This window comes from Hyla sarda, chromosome 12 (assembly GCF_029499605.1).
Source record: "Hyla sarda isolate aHylSar1 chromosome 12, aHylSar1.hap1, whole genome shotgun sequence".
NCBI lineage: Eukaryota > Metazoa > Chordata > Amphibia > Anura > Hylidae > Hyla > Hyla sarda.
This window is the reverse complement of record NC_079200.1, coordinates 54345093-54371663: the sequence shown is the minus strand read 5'-3', so window position 1 is coordinate 54371663 and position 26571 is coordinate 54345093. Positions and strand designations below refer to the sequence as shown.

The window sequence follows — 26571 nt, the reverse complement described above, 5'->3', positions numbered from 1 at the left end:
GATTCAAAAAGTAATGACCAAAATAATAATGGTACATAGGAATAATATATAACTTTTATAGATAATGTAAATAAAAAACACCACCAATAAAAATGTTTCTCTTATTCCTATAAAAGGATTAGTCCTATGGTACAGACCATTGAAGATTACCCGGACGTGTCAGGGACTGTCCTGAATTACGACTGTTGGATGACAGTACAATTGCCCAATTATTATTGTTTTTAGCAACAGAGGTAAACCTGGCTACAAAGGTCGCACCCCCTCAAAACCCCACTTCCAATAGGTTTCTGCCACCTTGTAAGAGGTGACATCATCAGGGGAGGAACATTTTTAGATACAAGTACTCCAATATAGAAGTATGCTAGCAGAGTTTTTATACAAAAATAGATGGGACCAAGTCCACAGACTTCCTATTACATCACTGGAAAAGACCTCTTCATGTATGGGCTTTATTTACGGGATTTCACCTGCAGTAGCAAGGAGTTGAAAGTGTTCAGCTAATTGCGAGTGCAAGTAGGCAAACACTTGTAGCTAAACATTTTTCTCCCCTGATGACATCCCCCCTTACAAGGTTGCAGAAATGCGTTGGCAGTCGTGTCTAGAGGGGGTACAAACTTTAGAATCAGGATCAGTAGGAAACTGGGGGGGGCTCAGGCGTACCCTTGTTGCTAAAAACCATAAATACAAAGTCTCAGCACAGTTCTCTCCCGATCACTCCCTTTTGAATCTTCTTTATTGCAGCAAAATTTTCCAATAAGCGAGGTCTATCGTGAGCCTGTAACAATCTGTACACATACCTACTTCTGCATTCTAAACACTGGTTTAGACAGGCATCAGATTGCTGGGAATCGTTTTTAAAACATATTTTATTCACGATTTGCCATGTATAACAACAATAAAACATATGCTCAGAAAAAATAAGTACACATGTTTTCCATAAAAATAGATGCATATTGGGTTTTCTGATAAACTTGGAAGAGTGCAAGTAGACAGTGATGAGAATGAATGCTACATCTAGACCAGAAACTTCTTTTTCACGGAAACAAGTATCCTAGAGCCTAAAGGTGGCCATACATTTCCAACAACTATCAGCCAACAGTTATCTCTTCCAACAATCCGACACTGTCCATAACATGCATAAATGTGCTGACCGACTTGCTGTGAGTGCATGCCTACACATAGCTCACTGTGCCAACATTTGTATAAGCTCAGCCTATGTGCATGTCAATTTATACATAACTTGAAGAGAACGTGAAGGATAAAAATACAAAGCAAGCGGTTCGGTCGCCTCTTTATTTACCTTTCAGGTACCCCTCAGAAGAAAGACAATAAGAGGAAGTGGAACTGCTTCAGACGTAACCCAAAAAAGAAACGTCAGTCGATAAAGGAAAGGTTAAAGCAGCAGTGGATCAAACTGAAGAAACTGGCCGTGAAAATGTAACATTTTATCATGTATATAGGAATAAACAAGCAGAGTATCCAGACCTAAAGGTAGCCATACACATTATACGAATGCTGGGGGGAAAAGATGTAGGCATTTTACATAGCTGATAAGGTGGGTGAAAAAAATTCAAATGGCCCAATATTTGAGTAAAACATTTTTTCCAACCTTAAAGAAAAAAATCGGAATAAATCCCTGGATCAACATTCATTTTAAACTTGCCTGATCCTATGTCCTCAAGAAAAATAGGTCACCACTAAAGGAGTCTAGCCCCAGCTCATTACTCTTTTCCTATTGAGAACATGCATACACAGAGCCAACTGTGCAAGTGTATCAGGGTCATGGAGAATAGTTAAGAGCCAAACAAGCGTCTAAAGTGTATGGAACCTTTAGTCATTCCATAATCTCATGTAGAGTTTCACTTCATATGGTTACGTGACCCATGGTCTGCTTGTCTTTTCACAGAGCTCTGCAGATCTACCTGCCCATCCGACAGTTCTTCTATGACATTATACACCCAGAGTATAGCCCAGTGTGTGATGTCTATGCTATTATGTTCCTGGTCGATGTCATTAATTTTATCATTGTCATCTTTGGATACTGGGCATTTGGGGTACGTATTATTTAGGAAGAGGAGTAAACACCTTCAATATATTTGTCCTAATTCCTCCATACACATGAATGCTTGACTTGAACGACCATGGCCCTCATTTACTTAGAAAATCGGGTTGTAAGTCCATCTTGCTTTTTTCCCCTGGTATTTATTATTATGTCGCATCCTGTTTGTCGCACATGGGTTTTATTGGTTTTGGTTTCCAACTCCTCCGAGTTGTCGGGAAAAAATCCACAACAATTCAACAAATTCGGGTTGGAAACCTTTATAAATACGTGGGAAAGCTCAGAAATGTCGGGTTACGCCCCTTTTTCGGGTTTGGGAGAATCCACATCGGGTCCGTCGGGAAAAAATGTTGCATCGTGTCGCAGACTGGCGCACGATGTCTGCGACATGTCGCAGACAAAGATGCGCCAAAAAAAACCAACAAAACAAGTTGGATTTAGAATAGTAAATGAGGGCCCATGTGTTTTCGATGAGGAGAGAAGAGAAAACCACTGCTAGGTCCTTGTAGCGGCAGCATATCTATAGGGAAAACAAAAGGATTGGGCATTGAACTCCATCATGCCCAGTCCTCCTCCCTAACATCTGTTGGTGGGGTGAGTAGTAGTTCCTCATACACATTAGTTAGGTGGCCCCACTGAAATTGGCAAGTCAGGCCCACTTTTCTGTGGATGGGGCCTTAATCTTCTGAAAAATAATGTTTCCTTAACAGATTTAAGTGTAGAAACTAAAAGTCTGAATTTTTTATCCTCAGAAACATTCTGCTGCAGCAGATATCACCGAATCTCTGTCTGAGGATCAGGTACCAGAGGCCTTTCTGGTTATGCTTCTACTACAGTTTGGCACCATGATTGTTGACAGAGCCATCTACTTGCGAAAGACAATGTTTGGAAAGTGCGTCTTCCAGGTTGTCCTAGTGTTTGGAATTCATTTCTGGATGTTTTTTATCCTTCCTGGAGTTACTGAAAGGTACAGCACTTGGCATAGGAGTAAACAAACCATGAAAACTCCATATCGTGTTTAAGAGCGGGTTGCACACATTATTCCTTTGTGCATTGCTCAAATGTACCATATATACTCGAGTATAAGCCGACCCGAGTATAAGCCGAGACCCCTAATTTCAACCCAAAATCCCAGGAAAAGTTATTGACTCGAGTATAAGCCTAGGGTGGGAAATACCTCATCCCCCCCTGTCATCATCCAGACCCGTCATTAACATCCTCATCATCATCCCCTTGTCATCATCCCACACATTCCCCCTTCATCATCCCCTTATCATCCCACACATCCCCCCTTCATCATCCCCTTATCATCCCACACATCCCCCCTTCATCATCCCCTTGTCATCATCCCACACATCCCCCCTTCATCATCCCCTTATCATTCCGCACATCCCCCCTTCATCATCCCCTTATCATCCCACACATCCCCCCTTCATCATCCCCTTGTCATCATCCCCACCCCCCTTCATCATCCCCACACCCCCCCTTCATCATCCTCTTCTCATCATTCGCCCTCAGTGGTCTTCAACCTGCGGACCTCCAGAGGTTTCAAAACTACAACTCCCAGCAAGCCCGGGCAGCCATCGGCTGTCCGGGCTTGCTGGGAGTTGTAGTTTTGAAACCTCCGGAGGTCCGCAGGTTGAAGACCACTGCGGCCTTCAACATCATCCAGCCCCCTCTCACCCCCTTTAGTTCTGAGTACTCACCTCCGCTCGGCGCTGGTCCGGTCCTGCAGGGCTGTCCGGTGAGGAGGTGGTCCGGTGGGATAGTGGTTCCGGGCTGCTATCTTCACCGGGGGCGCCTCTTCTCCGCGCTTCCGGCCCGGAATAGAGGCATTGCCTTGACAACGACGCAGAAGTACGTTGGCAATGAACGCACCTCTGCGTCGTTGTCAAGGCAACGTGACTATTCTGAGGCCGGGCCCGAAGCGCTTAGAAGAGGCCTCCCCGGTGAAGATAGCAGCCCGGAACCACTATCCCACCGGACCACCTCCTCACCGGACAGCCCTGCAGGACCGGACCAGCGCCGAGCGGAGGTGAGTACTGTACAGAACTAAAGGGGGTGAGAGGGGGCTGGATGATGTTGAAGGCCGCAGTGGTCTTCAACCTGCGGACCTCCGGAGGTTTCAAAACTACAACTCCCAGCAAGCCCGGACAGCCGATGGCTGCCCTGGCTTGCTGGGAGTTGTAGTTTTGAAACCTCTGGAAGTCCGCAGGTTGAAGACCACTGCGGGTGGGGGAGTTCACTCGAGTATAAGCCGAGGGGGGGTGTTTTCAGCACGAAAAATCGTGCTGAAAAACTCTGCTTATACTCGAGTATATACGGTATGTATTTTCCCATGCGCATGTTTATAGTTCAAAGACTTTTTCTCAGATTCTGACATGTTTAATGGAAAAAAAACATTACTATGAGGGAGGTGTGAACAGACACAAAGTTTGACCTTGTAATCAGCAATATTACCCTTTTGACAATTTTCTAATTTTTCAAAGAATCGCTGGGCATTATGTCACATAAACTCTCCCTGGGCCGATGAGAAAAGTGTATTAACCTCTAATATTACCACATTGATTTTTCTGAATGTGATCTCCAAAACACAACAGTTCTCCCTGTCCTCAGTGCCCATTGGGTATTTAATGAAATGTTTCTGAATATTTCTAAGTCACAAATATTCTCTAAATGGGAAAGGCTTTTGAGCACTTCTGAGGTGCAGGGACTGTGTTAAGCATATGTTGGTGTGGTGCAAAACTCACCTTAGTTTGATCCAAAGTGAGTGTTATTTAGGTTCTGACCTACCAGCTACTCCATCTTTCCCAGATAGAATACTTCAATATCTTAAGTGCAAAATGCCCTCTACTGATTTTGAGCATGGCATCTGGTTGTGCCTAGTGGTTCAAGACTATTGGGCATTGGTCATTTCCTGTGTGACTCATCAATGGAGGCTTTAGATTCCAACTGACTCCCTCAAAATTGTTTTTTAGAATGTGTTTTCAGCCTTATATTTGGTTTTAAAGGGGTACTCCGGTGGAAAACAATTTTTTTTTAAATCAACTAGTGTCAGAAAGTTAAACAGATTTGAAAATTAATCCTTCCAGTACTTATCAGCTGCTACAGAGGAAGTTGTTTAGTTCTTTTCAGTCTGACCACAGTGCTCTCTGCTGACCCCTCTGTCCATGTCAGGAACTGTCCAGAGGTGTCAGCAGAGAGCACTGTGGTCAGACCAAAAAGAACAGCTCAACTTTTTCTGTAGTATACAGCAGCTGATAAGTACTGGAAGGATTAAGATTTTTTAATAGAAGTCATTGAGAAATCTGTTTAACTTTCTGTCACCAGTTGATATGAAAAAAATTGTTTCTCATTCAGCTCTATTAGGGGACACAGGAACTGTGGGTATATCTTGCTGCCACTAGGAGGCTGACACTTGGCATTAACAAAAAAGAAGTCGGCCCCTCCTGGCAGGATATACCCTGCCCACTGACTCTGAGCTAATCAGTTTTAGCTTAGTGTCAGTAGGAGGCAGACACAGGTCTGGAGTTCTCCAGACCTGGTCTTCTTTTTTATTATTTTCTAGTTTGTCTAGAGTTTAGATTTTCTCTCCTTTTTTTTTTATTTTTCTTAGGTTGGGGCAACAGGAGCATGGCACTGCCTGATCCCCCACTTGCGAGGAAGGGGCACGGTACATAAAGTATGCACCGTTAACCCCTTCTTGACACCGACCAGCACTAGGGATGTGCCTTGGGTCTGGGCCCCCTCTTGCCCCTGCTCGCCCCACTTTACAGCCTGGTATTAAGCAGCGTGGCACTAGGCTGGTTGAAGACTTCGGTGGGTGAGTATGTGCTACAGATCCTTTTGGGGTAAGTATACCCCTACTCCCACCGTCTGCCCCCCCCCCCCCCCCATCCTCCTGGCCCTCTCTACCTGCTTTCTTCTCTCTCCCTCTGGAAAACTTCGGGGCTCTATAGCTTTCAGGTGGGCTGGTGGTCTCAGGGGTAATTTTATTTTATTGGGGGTTTGAGTTCTGTCACACGCCGTCTTTCCACTCCAGCTGTGACAGCTGGGGGCCACGGCCGCAGACGGACATCGCTCGCGCCTGTCGCACTTCACTGCTCCGGCCCTCTGCTGCGACACACTCTATGTCCACAGCTGGTCTTACTCGTGGCGGGCAGCCATTAATTTAGCCCTCGGCTTTGGCCCTGTCCTCCCGACGGTAGCTCTGCCCCCTTTTTCGAGTGGTCTGGCACTGCTCCTCCTCTCTTCTGGGGTCCCTTCCAATCCCTTCCCTTCCTGTCAGCGCGTGCATGAGAGGTCAGTGCCGGCCTCTCCTAGCTTAGCGCACGCTGCAGGGGTCATCTATCTCCTCCCCCTTTTGGCTGGTCTACCTATGGGAGGCTATGAACTCCCCAGGGGGGCTGTTCCTTGTCGGTGACATCTTCGCTGGTCTCCTTCACCCTCACACCGACACGCTGCTGTTCCTCCAGCTGCTCTGTGCTGTGGGCTCATTTTCTGTGCACGCTGCTGTTTCTCCCAGCCGCTGTTCTCTCTGCCCGGAACCTTCCCTCTGCAAGAAACCCCACGGCTGCAAGGGACCTCCACCTCTACAGGGGACCTCCACCTCTTCAGGGAACCTCCATTTCTGCAAGGGACCACCACTTCTGCAAGGGACCACCACTTCTGCAAGGGACCACCACTTCTGCAACCTTCATCAGCTCCAGCCGTTTTCAAGACACAGGATGGGTAAGCTTGTTCCTTTTTTTCCTTTAGGTTTGACTGACTTATCTTATTGGGTTCTTTTCCATGTCCGACCCCAGAACTGGACCCCCCCCCCCCCCCTCAGACAGGCGGTCGCCACCTTAGACACATTATACTATTCCTGTACGGGCTGTAAATCTAAAATGCCAGGTGGTTCAGCTGTTCTGCCTGCTCTGCTTCATGTCTCAATCCCCCTGTGCCTTCTGCCCAGGAAGTCCCTGACCCTCCCCCCGGTTTGGGTGTCCTCTCTCTCACAGACTATCTCTGCCCTGACACAGGTTTCCAGGGAGGTGGCTACTGCCCTAAAGCGGTCCTCCTTGCGCCCTCACTCCCGGGAGGCTCGTCTTCCCGCCGCTCTCGCTCCCTCTCCCCATCTGCCAGGCGACACCCTCGCTCTCCTGGAGGCTGCTCCCGATCCGCTGCCCGCCGTTCCAGGTCTATGACGCCTTGATCTAGAGCCTCCACTGCCCGTTCCCAGTCTCCTGGGGAACTGGTGGACTCTGACTTGGACCCGCACTCGGAGGCCGAGGAGCTGTCATCCATGTCGGACATGGTGGACAGTCTGGTGTCAGCCATCAGGGACATCTTTCACCTCCAGGAAACTGGAACTTCGCACCCTACTCCTGAAGTTTCCTTCCGCCGCACTCAGCGCACTATCAAGGTCTTCAGTACTCATGCTGAGTTTGATGACCTGCTGGACGCAGCTTGGAGGCATCCTGAAAAACGCTTTCAGGGATCAAAACGGCTGCAGGCTCTGTTTTCATTTGCCCAGGACTTGGTCTCCAAATGGACCGCCCTGCCTACAGTGAACCCTCCGGTCTCTCGCCTATCCAAGTCCACCACTCTTCCTCTAGCTGATGCGGCTTCTTTTAAGGATCCCATGGACAAACTGATGGAGAACCTGGTGATATTTGCATATGAAGCAGTAGGTTCGACCTTGCTTCCAGTGTTTGCCGCAACCTTGGTGTCCAAGGCATTGTCGGTCTGTGCTTCCCAACTTCGCCAAGGCATTTTATCCGGGGCTCTCCGACACTCTATGTGGCTGAATGCCGATGCAGCCTCCAAGAAATCCCTCACAGAGATGCCTTTTACTGGCGGCCGCCTTTTTGGAAAACTCCTAGATGAAATTATTTCTGAGGCTATGGGCGGTAAGAGCTCTCTGCTCCCTCAGAATAAGGTGCGTTGCACCAATTCTCACCGCAAGTCCTCTTCGCTTCGGCCCTTTTGGTCCTTTGCCTCAGGCCGCCAAGACAAACCAGCGGGTTTGCAGTTTCGGAAGGCTCCTACCTTCAAAGTGCGCTCCTCCTGGAAGCAGGACGGCTGTTCTGGATGCTTCTCCGCCAAGCCAGATACTCGCAAACCTACCTCCGCCTGAAGGGGCGCCCACACCTGAGCCTTCCTCTCGGGTGGGTGGTCGCCTGTCCCTCTTTCTGGATGTTTGGATGGCGCAGGTCCAGGATTCATTGGTTCGGGACGTCGTTTCTGACGGCTACCGAATCGAGTTTGGTTCTTTTCCCCGGGATCGATTTTCTGTTCCGTCCAGCCCTGGCTGCGGCTTTTCAGTCTGCGCTCCACGCCCTTTTTGCGCAGGGGCTCATTGTGCCAGTTCCGCCCAGGAATGTTTTTTTGAGCTTCTATTTAAATCTGTTCGTCATTCCCAAAAAAGGGGGAACGGCACATCCAATTCTCGATCTGAAGCTCCTCAATCGGCACTTGCGCCTGCGGCACTTCAGAACGGAGAGAAATTCCATTCGGATGTTGCGTCCATGGACCAGGGTGAATTTCTGTCTTCGGTAGGCATCCGGGATGCCTACCTCCACATCCCCGTTTTTCCATCACAATTACGGTTTCTGCAGTTTGCCATTTCTGTAGGTCATTTTCAGTTTGTGGTCCTGCCCTTCGGGCTGGCCACGGTCACCAGGGTCTTCACCAAAGTCCTGGCGGTGGGGATTGCTATCCTCCACTCTCGGGGGGGTGTCGGTGCTCCCTTAACTGGACGACCTGTTGATCAAAGCTCCATCAAGGAGAGTCTCCACATCACTCTTCAGACCCTGACCAGTTTCGGGTGGGTGATCATCCAGGAGAAATGCAACCTCTCTCCCTTCCAGTCTCTGGTCTTCCTCGGACTTCGCTTCAACACCAAGAAGGCTCAGGTTCTGCTTCCACCGTACAAGCAGAGTGCTCTTCTGTCCGGGATCCGCCTATTGCACCACCCTAAACCGGTGGCCATCTGTTTGTGTATGGAAGTGTTGGGCAGGATGGTGGCGGCCATGGAAGCTGTTCCTTTTGCTCAGTTTCAGTGTGCCATCCTGTCCCTATGGGACAAGTCTCCTTGGTCCCCCCACCGCCATATACGTCTGCCCCCCACAACTGGTCAGTCGCTCCTTTGGTGGCTCCGCTCTCAACTCCTCCGGGAGGGATGCTCATTTCTCCCGCTGCGTTGGCAGGTCTTAACGACCGATGCAAGTCTCTTCGGCTGGGGGAGGGGGAGTATTTTAGGACTGGACGGTTCAGGGCCGTTGGTCCCCCCAAAAAGCCTGTCTCCCCATCAACATCCTGGAGCTTTGGGCCATCTTTCTTTGTCTCCTCCACTGGGAGTTTTTACTCCTGGGCCGTCCGGTTCGGGTCTGTCTGGCTGTGGCTTATATCAATCGCCAGGGGGGCACCCACAGCCTCGCGGCAATGGCGGAGGTGTCACAGATTCTTGTCTGGGCGGACCTCTTTGCATCCCGCCTAAACCAGCAGGTTCCAACCTTCGTAGCAAAATCCCGCGACACTCTGGCTCTGGACACGTTGGTCGTTTCCTGGTCTCAGTTTGTCCTCCCTTAACTCTTCCCTTTGCTTTCCCTCCTGCATAGGGTGGTGAGGAAGCTCAAGGTGGAAGGCGTCTCCACAATTCTGGTGGCTACGAATTGGCCTCGACGCCCGTGCTCTGCCAGCGTAGTTCATCTCGTGGCGGACGTTCCTATGCGGCTCCCGGATTGGCCCGACCATCTCTTTCAGGGTCCTTTCTGACACCTCAATTCACTGCTGCTGCATTTGACGGCTTGGCGGTTAAAATCGCGGTGCTGTGGACTCGCGGTTTCTCTCTACAGGTCATTCGCACCATGCTTTGGGGGCGTAAACCATCCTCTGCCAGGATTTATCTTAGGACCCGGCATGCCTACATTCGGTGGTTCGAGGCCCGATCTCTGTCTCCCATTCTTTTTTCCTTGCCAAACCTGCCTTCCTTTCTGCAGTCGGGTCTGGAAACGCATTTGGCACTAGGTTCCCTCAAAGGGCAGGTGTTGGCACATTCCTTTCTTTTTTCAGCATCCCTTGGCTTCTGACCCTCATCTTTGTGCCTTCCTTCAGGGTGTGGCTTATGAGGCTCCTCCTTACAGGTCTCCCACTCCGTCCCTGAACTTGGTTCCCAGCGCTTTGCAAGGTGCCCCATTTGAACCTCTTCGGGAGATCTCTCTCCGCTTCCTTTCCTGGAAGGTGTCTTTTCTCATTGCTGTGACCTCCATCCGGCGGGTGTCGGAATTGGCAGCTCTCTCCTGCCGACCACCCTTGCCATCTTTTCTGTCAAAGGTGGTCTCTTTTCATCTGAACAAGGATATCGTCCTTCCCTCCTTCTGCCCGGCTCCGTCTCACCCTAAGGAGCGCTCTCTTCACAACTCAGAACTCTGCGTGTTTATCTCCCGGCCACCCCTTTTCGGCGCTCTGATTCGCTGTTCGTCATTCTGGAAGGCCGGCGCAGGGGGCTTCCAACTTCTGAAGCGACCACCTCCCGGTGGATCCGGTCTGCCATATCGGAGGTCTATCGTTCTAAGCGGAATGCTCCTCCTTTCCGGGTTATGGCACACTCCACCCGCTCTGTTGGGGCCTTCTGGGTGGTCTTCAATAGGGCTTCGTCCCTGCAGGTGTTCAAGGCGGCCACTTGGTCGTCCGTGCACACGTTCACCAAGTTCTACCAGGCACACACTTCCGTGTCTGCTGATGCCGGTTTTGGGCATAAAGTGTTGCAGGCGGTGGTGGCGTTGTCTTCGGTCTGATTCTTTCTGGTTGGGTTCTGCTTTCCCACCCCGGGGACTGCTTTGATACATCCCACGGTTCCTGTGTCCCCCAATGGAGCCTAACGAGAAAAGTAGATTTTTAGACTAACTGTAAAAATCTCTTTCTCAGAGGATACAATGGGAGACACAGTACCCACCCTTTTGCTTATTAGTTTGTTGACCTGAGAGTCGATTTCCTGTCTGTGGGTTTGTTTGGTTGATTTTTTGTCTGGGTCTTCTTCGGACTCTCTGAAGTGATTTGTCGGTTTCCTCCTACTGCTTTGGGACTACACATAACGGGGTATATCCTGCCAGGAGGGGCCAACTTCTTTTTTGTTAATGCCTAGTGTCAACCTTCTAGTGGCAGCAAGATATACCCATGGTTCTTGTGTCCCCCAATGGATCCTCCGAGAAAGAGATTTTATGTAGTATTTCTAGTGGCAAAAAGAGTTTCATTAGAGACCTGGCTACAGGAGATACAGGATATCATGACCGACTAGATGCAGAAATCTCTTTAATAATTGGCAGATTTTTTTTGTTGCCCACTACTCCCAGAAACATTTTGAGGAGATTGTAGAACCATTTAGTTCCCTGATGTCTGACCTGAGGGAGACCTTAGGGGGGGGGGGGGGAGGGTTGATGTGACCCAGTTGATTCTTTCTATATGTGAAGCTCATTTGCTTTTTTTGGTTTGTTGGTAATACCATCTACTGTGAGATAGTGGCTAATCCCCTCATCGGTAATGGATCCATAGGATTCACTACTGGTATACTGGCTTTAGCCGGTCTCATTTTAGCACTGTACTATTATTACACTCATGTACATAAATAACTTAGAATTAGTGATACATCCCAAAGAATTCTTCTAGTGTTCCTGCCAGTCAGTCATCAAATTCAAGAACTTCAGCTGTCCTCCCCTTGCCCTAAAATGACTCCTCCACCATGACACCAATAGATGTAATTCAACTGTACAGTAAATAGAGTTAAGATAGCCTTAAGGTTGAGGCTGCGTATTCCAAAAACGTATTTCACCAGCTTTTTTCCCACAATATCTGTAAGGCTATTCAGATGAGTGCACAAAATACAGGAATGTAAAAACACAGCAAGTAGTATATGATTCATATTGGACTAGCTTGCCTTTGGTATTGCATCCATACTATATCCCTTTTCCAATGTAGCTTTCAATTTATTTAAGATTTTTTATTTTTTTTTATTTTACTATCTATATTTTTAAAAAAAATCCTGAAATATTCCATGATGGCCACTAGGCCTTAAACTAAGCTGAGACTTCTTGTTCTGTACAGATCACTTCCCAGCAGTATCTTCCTTATCACAGACAGGATTACAGTAAAAGGTGACACCAATATATAAATAAGACAAAGTGGTGAAGCTCACAGCTCAGTCTTCCCCTCCCTGTGGATTGCCCTCTGCAAAAGGTCACAGAGCATGGCTAGTAACCTTTCTCATTTATGTCAATGGGATAGGTCCTGTCTATTGCTTCCAATGTCCATGGGACTTGCTGTAACGCATACCTCAAAATGCTGTTGAAAGCAGCTCAGACAATGATAATCTAAAAACAGATTAGAAAAAAGGAACATATTTCAGTATCTGGTGCTTATCAGTAAAAAAAAATTTTTTTTGTCTCTTTTTCAGGAGATTTAACACAAATCACGTGGCTCAATTGTGGTACTTTGTAAAATGCGTGTACTTCGGTCTGTCTGCTTACCAGATCAAGTGTGGCTACCCCAACAGAGTTCTCGGAAACTTCCTAACAAAGAGTTACAACTGCATCAACCTCTTCCTATTCCAGGGGTGAGAGGCATGAGCTTATGAGAATATTAATAGTGATAGGCCACATGGTCTTAGACTTGGCCGCTTGTCTCCTGATCTATAAATGTTCAGAGTCTTATTATGATGCATGTATTTATTTTTTAATTTTTTAGTTTCCGTATGGTACCTTTCCTAACTGAGATGAGGGCTGTCATGGATTGGATATGGACAGATACCACACTCAGTCTGTCGAGCTGGATATGTGTAGAGGATATTTATGCTAATATTTTCATTATGAAGTGCTGGCGGGAGTCTGAGAAGGTAAAAATTCTATGTATATAGGATCTGCTCATAAATCGTTCAGTTCGTTTCTTAGACCAGACAGAAGATTGTCGCATTTTTCGCATTTGTGTGGATGATATGTGAAGGAATACATTCTTATCTGTGCTGGAAAGTGTATGTGAGTAAACTTACAGTGTATTTTGCAAGATAACATATACCGTATTTTTCGGCCTATAGGACGCACCGGCGTAGAAGATGCACCCAATTTATAGGTGCAAAATCTAAAAAAAATAAAGATTTTGAACCCAATAGTGGTCTTCAACCTGCGGACCTCCAGATGTTGCAAAACTACAACTCCCAGCATGCCCGGACAGCCGTTGGCTGTCCGGGCATGCTGGGAGTTGTAGTTTTGCAACATCTGGAGGTCCGCAGATTGAAGACCACTGCATAGGAGATAATACTCACGTGTCCCCGCCGCTCCAGATCCGTCACCGCTGCCTTGGATGTCGCTCCATCGCTGTCGCCGTGTCCCCGTCGCTGCTGCCGGCCAGGTATCCTCGCTCTCAGTCGCCGTCATCACGTCGTTACGCACGCCGATGCACGTACGCGACGACGTGATGACGAGGAAGGAGAGCGCCGGCCATACAGGGGATCCCTGAACGGAGAAGACACTGAGGAGCCAGGTAAGGTCCCTCCCGGTGTCCTGTAAGCACTAACCCGGCTATTCAGTCGGTGAAATCGCGGCGGTCCCGAACAGCCCGACTGAACAGCCGGGTTAGTGTCACTTTCCCTTCCGACGCGGCGGTCAGCTTTGATCGCCGCGTCTGAAGGGTTAATACAGGGCATCACCGCGATCGGTGATGTCCTGTATTAGCCGCGGGTCCCGGCCGTTGATGGCCGCAGGGACCGCCGCGATAGGGGTGTATTCGCCGTATAAGATGCACCGACTTTTCCCCCCCAGTTTTGGGGAAGAAAAAGTGCGTCTTATACGGCGAAAAATACGGTACATTGGTATACAGGTACATGTGTCTGGCTTATATAATGGCCAAATATTTTGTCAGTTTCAGCCGGCTATAAAATGACAACAATTTTGTCTCCTTATGAACCCACAGGCCTCTGCTGATTTGAGCATTAATCTCCATAGCGTTCTATGGTAGAAGTATTTTGAATGGTGATTTCACTGTCCCATTCACGCTGAAGAAATTCTGCTTTCTGCAAAATTTAAAGACCTGTCTTTAAATTTTGTAGAATTTCAGGGAGAATCCTATTGAACTTTGGTCGTGTGAACATAGCCTTAGACAGCTGACAGCTGAATGCTTGTTCAACACACATGGAGTGTGCATGCATTTTGTAATGGAGAGCAGTGCCTCATCTTATCTTTTTCCAGAACAAAAGAATTGGGCAGTTAAAACCAAACATGCACCTTCTGTCCCTGGACATCATGATTAGGGGGAAGAGTCGGGAGGCCCACAAACATTAGATTGGTCCCTCCGAAGTCGGTAGGTTCAGCTGACCATCTAACAGCTGCAACAGAGTCCCATTGATTTCTATGCAACAGCGCATTTCAGAGTGGTCCTAGAGCCCGCCAGATTACTTATTTGGGCAAAATGTCCACACATGTTTTCCATGCGGACATTCCACACATTTTTTGCTGTGTTAACATGGCCTTAGGGTATGGTTACCAAGAATGGAAGTCACACTGACTACAAAACAAGAGTCCTCTGTACAGTACTTCAATATCTGAGAAACATGCAACATAAATTAATGTACGGATAAGGCTGGGTTCACACTGTGTTAAAGGGTTACTCCGGGGAACTAAACCCATAGTCCATCCTTTCCCTTTTTTTCAGTCTCCTAGGACTGTATCCACCTTTTCCAGCCCACCGTAAAATACATGTACAGTGTGTGCTGCTGACAACAACAACATAGCATGCACATAGATAGTAAAAGCAATTGGCTGCCAGCCATTACACAGAGCTGCACTGACTGCTGGGAGACTGCAAGTAAGGAAAAATTATATTCAGGAGACAACAGGGGCCACAGGAGCTGGCAAAATCCCATGGATAACTACAGGGGACACAGAACAGGTATTGTGGTGGCTCTGGGGCATTTTACCTAAATTCCCCAGAGCACCCCTTTAATGAAGTGCATCCCACCTATACTGTGGTGTACTACAGTGACCCCATTCACTTCAGCTAGTGACCATACAATAGTCACTTGCCGGAGTGAATGGGGCGGCTGTATACATCGGCAACCTTGTTTTGCCAGAAGTGATGTATAACTGGGATGCATTGCATTAATGAAGTGTGAGCCCAGCACAAGGAGTTAAAAGGGTTATCCAGGAAAAAACTTTATATATATATATATATATATATATATATATATACATATATATATATATATATATATAGAAGAAAAACAGCAGCACTCGCAGGTTGCAGGTGAATAGTGTGTGGCTTTATTCACAAAGCATCAGAAGTAGCGACGTTTCAGCCTTCTCTCAAGGCCTTTGTCATATGTATATCAACTGGCTCCAGAAAGTTAAACAGATTTGTAAATTACTTCTATAAAAAAAATCTTAATCCTTTCAGTACTTATAAGCTGCTGAAGTTGAGTTGTTCTTTTCTGTCTAAGTGCTCTCTGATGACACCTTTCTCGGGAACTGTCCAGAGTAGAAGCAAATCCCCATAAGCAAACCTCTTCTACTCTGTGCAGTTCCTGAGACAAGCAGAGATGTCAGCAGAGAGCACTGTTGCCAGATTAAGATTTTTTACATAGGAATCATTTACAAATCTGTTTAACTTTCTGGAGCCAGAGGATATAATAAAAAAAAAGTTTTTTCCTGGAATACCCCTTTAAAGGGGTAGTCCAGTGGTGAAAAACGTATCCCCTATCCTAAGGATAGGGGATAAGTTTGAGATCGCGGGGGGTCCGACCGCTGGGGCCCCCTGCGATCTCTCTGTACGGGGCCCCGGCTCTCCGCCGAGATAGCGGGTGTCGACCCCCGCACGAGGCGGCGGCCGACACGCCCCCTCAATACATCTCTATGGCAGAGCCGGAGATTGCCGAAGGCAGCGCTTCGGCTCTGCCATAGAGTTGTATTGAGGGGGCGTGTCGGCCGCCGCCTCGTGCGGAGGTCGACACGCCCCCTTCCCGCGGGCTGTCGGGGCTCCGTACAGGTGATCGCAGGGGGCCCCAGCGGTCGGACCCCCCGCGATCTGCAACTTATCCCCTATCCTTAGGATAGGGGATAAGTTGCTCACCACTGAATCACCACTGGACTACTCCTTTAAGGACACGGATTTATACATGTCAGTACACAGAACGTATAATAAATGATTTATTGTGCGAGGCAGTGTTTTCCAGCCAGTGTGCCTCCAGCTGTTGTAAAATTACAACTCCCAGCATGCTGGGAATTGTAGTTTTGCAACAGCTAGATGCACCTTGGTTAGAAAACACTGGTATAATGCATGGTGTTTATTGAATTTGCTGAGTTATTTCCTGCTAAAGAAAAAAATATATATATATAATTTATAGATTTTATATTTTTTTCCAGAAATACCCAGAACCCCCAGGTCAGAAAAAGAAAAAGATTGTGAAATATGGGATGGGTGGAGTCATTATTTTTGCCTTGATCTGCATTGTCTGGTTCCCATTACTCTTCATGTCTCTGGTGAAGTCCGTGGCCGGTGTTACCAATCAACCCCTGGATGTTTCTATTCAGATCAGCATTAGTGGCTATGAGGTACAAGACCAGTGCAATCTCACTAAGCTATTGTCCAGTGTTTACCAACCTGTAGTTTTGCAGCAGCTGGAGAGTCAAAGGTTGGGAAATACCGTTGTTTTGTCGGATACCTTTAATATTTGGCTGCATTCACATGACAATTTGATGACACTGTACGTATATACATCGGCATCCGGTCATAATAGGATGTCAGTGTATATGTGAACAGCAGGGCTGGTGCATGGATGTTTGCCACCCTAGGCGAAAGCTAATTTTCTGTCCGTTATTATGTAATTCTCATGTAATTACTACTGGGGTGACACACTGCAACAAACCTCCTCCTCATGTAATTACCTTACTACTAGGGGTGACACTGTAACAAACCTCATGTAATTACCTTACTACTGGGGTGACACACTGTAACAAACCTCCTCCCCATGTAATCTCCTCACTACTGGGGTGAAACACTGTAACAAACCTCCTCCTCATTTAATTACCTTACTACTAGGGGAGACACTGTAACAAACCTCATGTAATTACCTTACTACTGGGGAGACGCACTGCAACAAACCTCCTCCTCATGTAATTACTTTACTTCTAGGGGTGAAACTTTAACAAACCTCATGTAATTACCTTACTACTGGGGTGACACACTGTAACAAACCTCCTCATGTAATTACCTTACTACTTGGGTGACATACTGTAACAAACCTCCTCCCCATGTAATCTCCTCACTACTGGGGTGACACACTGTAACAAACCTCCTCCTCATGTAATCTCCTTACTACTGGGGTGACACACTGTAACAAACCTCCTCCTCATGTAATACCCTTACTACTGGGATGACACACTATAACAAACCTCCTCATGTAATTACCTTACTACAGGGGTGACACACTGTAACAAACCTCCTCCTCATGTAATTACCTTACTACTGGGGTGACACACTGTAACAAATCTCCTTATGTAATTACCTTACTACTGGGGTGACACACTGTAACAAACCTCCTCCCTATGTAATCTCCTTACTACAGGGGTGACACACTGTAACAAACCTCCTCCTCATGTAATTACCTTACTACTGGGGTGACAGACTGTAACAAACCTCCTCCTCATGTAATTACCTTACTACTAGGGGTGACACTGTAACAAACCTCATGTAATTACCTTACTACTGGGGTGACACACTGTAACAAACCTCCTCCCCATGTAATCTCCTCACTACTGGGGAGACACACTGTAACAAACCTCCTCCCCATGTAATCTCCTCACTACTGGGGAGACACACTGTAACAAACCTCCTCCCCATGTAATCTCCTCACTACTGGGGTGAAACACTGTAACAAACCTCCTCCTCATTTAATTACCTTACTACTAGGGGAGACACTGTAACAAACCTCATGTAATGACCTTACTACTGGGGAGACACACTGCAACAAACCTCCTCCTCATGTAATTACTTTGATTCTAGGGGTGACACTTTAACAAACCTCATGTAATTACCTTACTACTGGGGTGACACACTGTAACAAACCTCCTCATGTAATTACCTTACTACTTGGGTGACACACTGTAACAAACCTCCTCCCCATGTAATCTCCTCACTACTGGGGTGACACACTGTAACAAACCTCCTCCTCATGTAATCTCCTTACTACTGGGGTGACACACTGTAACAAACCTCATCCTCATGTAATTACCTTACTACTGGGGTTACATGGTGGTGCTGGCTAGGCGGGTGCTTCGGGTGAGTGGAGGCTTCGGATACTAGCTGGCTACTAACTTTCTTGCAGCGCAGCGCCCCATCAAGTGGGCGCTCTAGGCGGCTGCCTATTTTGCCTATAGGCAGAACCGGCCCTGGTGAACAGGGACAAGCCCAATTGACTTTAGTGGCCTGCATGTAGTCAGCTAATGACTACGTTCAGGTCATTTCCTGAATGTATACGTGTTTGGGCTCTGACTCCAAACTGCTGCAAACAAACACACGTATACATTCTAATAATGACCTTAATGTAGTCACTACCCATCACGAGGTGATAAGTTCACTTTAAGGGTCTATTCACACGTACAATATTCTGCACAGATTTGATGTGCAGGATTTCAAGCTGTGTTCAGTTTACATTGAAATCTGCAGCAGAAAATCCTGCGCATCAAATCTGCACAGAATACTGTACGTGTGAATAGACCCTAATAATGAATATTCTTCTTTATTTTTCAGCCACTTTTCACTATGAGTGCTCAACAACAAAACCTGGTGCCCTATTCTCAGGCAGCCTATGATGAACTGACATATAGATATGCCTTACACCCTGTGAGTATGCGTAGATGTAAGGGGGGATAGAGATTAACACAGGATGTTTTACCTCTTTTGTAGTGCCGGTATTACAATACTATGCACATTCAAGAAGTACTGCCTTCCTGTGTCAAAATAGGATAACTCTGGACGCACATGGGGACGCCAGAAAGACGGACTTTGCAAAGGCGCACAATGGCTCCTAGCCGAGAGAATATTACAGACCTCGGAGGAAAATAATAAAATGTTTTTTTTATTTATTTATTTATTTATTTTTTTTACAAAGGGACAAACTTCTTTCCTCCTTAGGTCTGTGACAACATAAAATCGCACACACAGGTTTAAATAACTGGCAGAAAGGGGGAAACAGCGATGACCTCTGGGTTATGGTGACGTCACACTGCCCGCTGCCGGATGAAGGTCAAAGCAGAAAACGCAATAATAAATTACAAATGGAATTCAAGTACACATTGACTTAAAAAAATAAAAGTAAATACCTTTTAAATATACTGAAAAAACAATATCTGTGCCATATTAAAAACAGTGATTACCGTATATACTCATAAGCAGAGTTTTTCAGCACGATTTTTCGTGCTGAAAACGCCCCCCCCCCCCCCCCTCGGCTTATACTCGAGTGAACTCTCCGCCTGTCAATACCTTCTCAGTGGTCTTCAACCTGCGGACCTCCAGATGTTGCAAAACTACAACTCCCAGCATGCCCGGAGTTGTAGTTTTGAAACATCTGGAGGTCTGCAGGTTGAAGACCACTACGGCCTTCGTCATCATCCAGACCCCCCTTTAGTTTTCTACTCACCTCCCCTCGGTGGGAAGGAAGGGTGAGCTGGTCTGGGCCATCTATGCTGCAGGGACCGTCCGGTGGGGAGGGTTAGTCGTTCCGGGCTGTCCATTTTCACCGGGAGGCCCTCTTCTCTGCTCCGGGCCGGCCCCGGCCTAGTGACGTTGCCTTGGCAACGACGCACAGGGACGTCCGTGCGCATGAACGTCCCTGTGCGTCGTCGTCAAGGCAACGTCACTAGTCTGGGGCCAGCCCGGGGCGGAGAAGAGGGCCTCCCGGTGAAAATGGACAGCCCGGGAGGAATGGTTGGTCATATTAACTTCCTGTTTGTGGCACATTAATATATGTGAGGGGGGAAACTTTTCAAGATGGGTGGTGACCATGGCGGCCATTTTGAAGTCGGACATTTTGAAGAAAAAAGATCCACTTGATTCATGCAGGCTATGATAATTATAATATATAATTGTACTAGATGTAGTCAAATGTAAGTAGTTACTATTACTACCTTGCTTCTACAAATGCTATAAAATACTATTACTAACTCGTATCTCTGGGTGTAAGGAAATAAGGATACATTGTAATATCCCGGAGTGCAAGTAGCGCTGTAGCATAGCACTGTTATGTGTAAGTTGTGTTTAAAATAAGGTTAAATGAAACCAAGCAGCAGATTTCTGCAGATATAACACTTGACAACACATTATAGATGATAAAATCTTTATCCTCACCATCCCCGGGGGACGTTTTTGCCCCCAGGGATGTTAAAGATATGAAGTTATAAGGTTCCCTCCAGCCACCAAGTAAGAAGTCCCCAAGACTTATACTTACCAGGTCTCATCGCTCCGGCCGTGGTCCCACCCCCTCATTTAGATTGACGGCTCACATCACCGCTCTGCCCCATCTGCTTAGGGAGCACAGCAATGACACAGGCCGTCAATCAAGACAATGGGGTGGGATCACAGCTGGAGACCCGGTAAGTATAAGTCCCTGCCTATGGGACTACTTACTTGGAGGCCGGAGGGAACCTTATAACTTCATATCTTCAACATCCCTGGGAGCAAAAACATCCCCCGGGGATGGTGAGGATAAAAATTTTACCATATATAATGTGTTGTCAAGCGTTATCTATGCTAAAATCTGCTGCTTAGTTCTCTTTATAACAACCATCAGAGAAGCCACATATATACACAAACCTGTGGGTGGTCTGGGGATTAGGGTGTTAAAAGTCCCGGAAAAGGAAAGTTATTGGTTTATTTTAACATTTTTGATTACTTCTCTAAAATAATCAATAGTGGATGGTAAGGAAGTGAAATGGGGAAATGAAATACATGTCTTTTTAGGATGTCATGCGGGGAAGTGGCTCTCCAGTAGATGGCGCTAGAGTTTAGAACCAAATTCAATGGATGCCGGAAAAACACAGGCAGTTGGAGGATACTCCGAATGTATTATGTCACAAGTGGTCCAAGAGGCAGGATCAAACTGAAGGAAACATACCCAATATGTGCCGGAGCCATCCTAATGTACGGTATGTTTTTTCAGTTCAACCCTGCCACGTGGATCTTTTTTTCTTTCTTTTCATCAGGTCCAAAAACAACTGATCTGCGAGATTACCATTCGTAACATAATCACTTATTTTTAATATGGTACATATACCGTATTTTTCGTCATATAAGACGCTCCGGCATATAAGACGCACCTAATTTTATACGGTAAAAATCTAGAAAATAAAGATTCTGAACCAAATACAATGTAAAGTAAAGGACAGTGATCTTCAACCTGCAGACCTCCAGATGTTGCAAAACTACAACTCCCAGCATGCCCGGACAGCTGTTGGCTGTCCGGGCATGCTGGGAGTTGTAGTTTTGCAACATCTGGAGGTCTGCAGGTTGAAGACCACTGGTATAGGAGGTAGTACTCACGTGTCCCCTCCGCTCCGGACCCGTCACTGCTGCCCTCGATGTCGCCCTCCATCGCTGTCGCCACGTCCCTGTCGCTTCGGAACGTCTCTGCTTCCCGGTATCCTCGCTCTCCGTCGCTACGCACGCCGCTCCTATTGGATGACGGGACGGCGTGCGCAACGACGTGATGACGACGAAGGAGAGCGCCGGCCATGCAGTGGATCCCAGCACGGAGCAGACATTGAGGAGGCAAGTAAGGTCCCTCCCAGTGTCCTGTAAGCTGTTCGGGATGCCGCGGTGAAATTTCACCGCGGCGGTCCCGAACAGCCCCACTGAACCGGGTTAGTGTTATTTTTGCTTCAGACGCGGCGGTCAGCTTTGATTGCCGTGTCTGAAGGGTTAATACAGGGCATCACCGCGATCGGTGATGCCCTGTATTAGCCGCGGGTCCTAGCCGTTGATGGCCGCAGGGACCGCCGCGATAGGTGTGTATTCGCCGTATAAGACGCACCAACTTGCGTCTTATACGGCGAAAAATACGGTACTATTTCTTATTTATACAGTACATTTTACAGGCATTTCCTCTTCTTTTTAACTCCATGTGTATTTGAATTTCATTCGTCATTCGTTATTGCGTTTTCTGCCATGACCCAGAGGTCACCGCTGCTCCTGCCATTCTGCCAGTTATTTAAACCTGAGAAATATAGAAATTTGTCTTTTGAAACACGTTGTACCTAACTGTAAATAAAAAAGCATATTATTATTTTCCTCCATGGTCTGTAATATTCTCTCGGATACAAGCCAGTGTACGCCATTGAGAAGTCCCTTCCTTTCTGGCGTCTATAAAAATTCCAAACCGGACCAGGACAGAAGCAGCCACTGGATATGATTATTGATATGCTATGAATGGTGTTGTGCCCATAGTATAACAGATTACATATTTTTTTTACCTGATTCATTGTGAAGGTTACCGGCGCCAGATAGATCCATTCCTGTTGACTTTGTCTTTCTACAAATCGAAAATGGGATCACTACCAGGATCATTGATGTCTGACAATGGAGTAGATTAAAGGGGTACTCCGGTGGGAAACTTTTTTTTTTTTTTTATCAACTGGTGCTAGAAAGTTAAACAGATTTGTAAATTATTTCTATTATAAAAAAAATCTTAATCCTTCCAGTACTTAATAGCTGCTGAATACTACAGAGGAAATTATTTTCTTTTTGGAACACAGAGCTCTCTGCTGACATCATGAGCACAGTGCTCTCTGCTGACATCTCTGTCCATTTTAAGAACTGTCCAGAGTAGGAGAAAATCCCCAATAGAAAACATATGCTGTTCTGGACAGTTCCTAAAATGGACAGAGATGTCAGCAGAGAGCACTGTGGTCATGATGTCAGCAGAGAGCTCTGTGTTCCAAAAAGAAAACCATTTCCTCTGTAGTATTCAGCAGCTAATAAGTACTGGAAGGATTAAGATTTTTTAATAGAAGTAATTTACAAATCTGTTTAACTTTCTGGCACCAGTTGCTAAAAAAAAAAAAAAGTTTTCCACCGGAGTACCCCTTTAACTAAAAACCTCTAATACTAACGATGGCTTGACTAAGTTTACAGAGTGTAAGAATACGCCTGCTTTACTACACTAGCTCATTACTTGGCATAGGGTACACTATTCTTTTTGTCAGTGACACTTATTAGACCATTAAAGGCACAAATACGGTATATGTGGTACAAGGCATGTAAATCTGGGCCAGTATGTATAAAGTCAGGTATGTTATGTATGGGCTGTATCGCTGGTAACCACTCACTACTTACATTGTTTTCTACTTGTGTTTTGTATTCAGTCTGCAATGCAGTTCATTGTTAACTACATGCCTGAGGACATTGTCACTGCCAAGATAAAGAGTAATGCCAGCCTGCTCTGGACCATAAGTCCAGCAAGCCGTGAGGCCATGATAGAGGAGCTGTCAGAGTCTACCCAGATATACTTTGACATTCACTGGAGCATCCGCAGGTAAATCAGCACATGTAGACTGTGAAACAAACAGATGACTCTCCTACTTTTTACTGATGCCTGTAACTTTTTGTCTTTTAGGAATGCATCTATTGTAAAAAGTGCAGAGAGTTTTGGGAAGCACACCGTATGCTATGAGGATACAGAAACCAGGGACCATATAGTCCAGATGCTGAAAGGAGAAAGGAAGGAGCCAGTGTATGTATTTAACTCGGATTGCCTCACTACAAAGCAAATTGGGATCATACATACTGCTCAAAAAAATAAAGGGAACACTAAAATAACACATCCTAGATCTGAATGAATGAACTAATCGTATGAAATACTTTCGTCTTTACATAGTTGAATGTGCTGACAACAAAATCACACAAAAATTATCAATGGAAATCAAATTTACCAACCCATGGAGGTCTGGATATGGAGTCACACTCAAAATCAAGTGGAAAACCACACTACAGGCTGATCCAACTTTGATGTAATGTCCTTAAAACAAGTCAAAATGAGGCTCAGTAGTGTGTGACCTCCACATACCCGTATGACCTCCCTACAATGCCTGGGCATGCTCCTGATGAGGGGGAGGATGGTCTCCTGAGGGATGTCCTCCCAGACCTAGACTAAAGCATCCGCCAACTCCTGGATAGTCTGTGGTGCAACGTGGCATTGGTGGATGGAGCGAGACATGATGTCCTAGATGTTCTCAATTGGATTCAGGTCTGGGGAACGGGTGGGCCAGTCCATAGCATCAATGCCTTCCTCTTGCAGGAACTGCTGACACATTCCAGCCACATGTGGTCTAGAATTGTCTTTCATTAGGAGGAACCCAGGGCCAACTGCACCAGCATACGGTCTCACAAGGGGTCTGAGGATCTCATCTAAACAAAACCTAAAGTATATCTCTTCAGTGTATTAACACTTGAGTATGTAATAATTATTTTTTAGGCACAGCAGGAAGGGAGACGACACGGAGCTTATTTGTAATCTGAAACCACCGAGACAGACAGGTCTGCATAGAAGCTGTATGCACAAAACAGATTTTTAATCAGATTGTAAAGCTGATCATTTACTGTAGTTGCATAAATAATTGCAAAAAGAATACACCCTTTGAATACTAGGTGGTAAATCTTTAAACCGAAAACTGGGTTTAGAGATGAGCAAACTTACAGGGACTCGATTTGTCACAAACTTCTCGGCTCGGCAGTTGATGACTAACCTGCATAAATGAGTTCAGCCTTCAGGTGCTCCGGTGGGCTGGAAAAGGTGGATACATTCCTAGGAAAGAGTCTCCAGCCACCGGAGCACCTGAAAGCTGAACTAATTTATACAGGTTAGTCAGCAACTGTGGAGCCGAGAAGTTCGTGACAAATAGAGTCCCTGTATGTTCGCTCATTTCTAACTGGGTTCATAAAAAAAAAATACCTAATCAGCGCTTATATTTTCTTAGAATGCTGAAGAATATTTTGCCAAAACACCTTAGAGCAAATTCGGGACCTGAAGCAAAAATTGCTCACCGACTTCAGACAGGTAAGATCAGTCAATTATGCGCTTCATAGGTCTCATCCCGGAAAAATATATATATAATTTTCTTCCATTTGTTTTTGTTTTTTTAGACTATTCCGATAAGGCAGAAGATGTCCAGAAGTATGCTTTCTTCCGTAATTTAACCCTAAAACTACAGAAGCTGTCTGTGAACGACACTACGAGTCAAGTGACAGAGTGGTGGCTGATTCAGGAGTGGAGCCCAGCGTGTGGCCCAGTTGGCTGCAGCCAGAACATTGAACTTTTGATATACAATGATAAAGCTAGTCCACAGAGTCTTGGATTTCTGGCTGGATATGGGTAAGATGTCTTTATATAACTTCATAATCTGTCTCCATTACTATTATGGAATAAACTGTTTGTCAGACACGGTATTTACAATTAACTGCCCCATAAAGGAACTGTGCCAATTAAGCAGCTGACCATCCAATGTGTATGAAGGCCTCATGACTCTCCCATTACAGATTTTGAGGTATCATCCACTACAGAAATGGCTTAAACTTTTATGTAAAATGTGTACATAGAGACAATCCACCATTAATATATACATTTAGCCATAAAAGGACACATACATGTCTGCGATGGGAAATGTTTCTCTACTTCTTCACACAACTAAGTCTATAAGAGATATATAAACAGTTAAAGAGTACCTGTCATGAAATAAAGTTTTAATATATTGCACATTAAGCCTTACAAGTTCCTAAATATATTTTATAAGAAAAAAAAAATATTTAGATTTTATACGTGTAATTTAATTTTGTAAAACCCACCACTAGGGGTCTCTCTACATAAATCGTCCGCCAGTCTGATAAATCTGATAGATTTCCTAACTGCCAGGCCAGATTTCATGCTGGCCTGGCAGTTAGGTGTAGTTAAGGAACATAGTTTAGAAAAGTTTATTTAGTGACAGGTACTTTTTAAGTGTGTCTGCTTGGCTCATTCCATGTTGCCTATAGACTTGTAAGCAGGGGACTATGTACAAGTTTTGCCACCACTCCACAATTCCTCCTGCTCTGGCCATCCATAGGAGGAGGAAAAGGAATTGTAAGTATTGGGGGGGGGGGGGTTTAGATACACCCACTGCTCTAACATAACTCTTTGGGGCTGGCAAGAATAACCAAGCACTGTTCTCAGCTATCTACAGCAGTCCACCTCTTCAAGTGCCACACTGTTCACAAGCACCCCCCCCCCCCCCCCTTGTGACTGGTGAAGGTCGGAGCAATTGAACCCCTATTGATCAAAGACATATCACCTACACTGCAGCCAATAAGTATTGTTGGATGGGATACATGTAGTGTTTAATCAGTCACACATTTGACCCCCATCGACTTGATTGGGCTGATGTGCTGTCTGTTTTGATGGGAATAATATCACTGCATGTTGTGAAAGTCTTTGGAGCAAATATGATGTGTGCAAAGTTTAA

General features: G+C 46.0%; 1 protein-coding gene across 4 annotated transcripts in view; it reads left to right on the top strand.

Moving 5' to 3' along the window:
- LOC130296360 (piezo-type mechanosensitive ion channel component 2-like) overlaps nt 1–26571 on the top strand; it is a 141678-nt gene that overhangs the window by 114632 nt on the left and 475 nt on the right. For all 4 annotated transcript variants that reach the window (XM_056547795.1, XM_056547794.1, XM_056547796.1 and 1 more), the window contains 11 exons: nt 1308–1437; nt 1907–2054; nt 2812–3026; nt 12495–12653; nt 12785–12932; nt 16450–16638; nt 18836–18928; nt 23443–23612; nt 23694–23810; nt 25054–25133; nt 25220–25448. In XM_056547795.1, the coding sequence (XP_056403770.1) occupies nt 1308–1437; nt 1907–2054; nt 2812–3026; nt 12495–12653; nt 12785–12932; nt 16450–16638; nt 18836–18928; nt 23443–23612; nt 23694–23810; nt 25054–25133; nt 25220–25448 (1678 nt within the window). The remainder of the gene's footprint in view (nt 1–1307; nt 1438–1906; nt 2055–2811; nt 3027–12494; nt 12654–12784; nt 12933–16449; nt 16639–18835; nt 18929–23442; nt 23613–23693; nt 23811–25053; nt 25134–25219; nt 25449–26571) is intronic.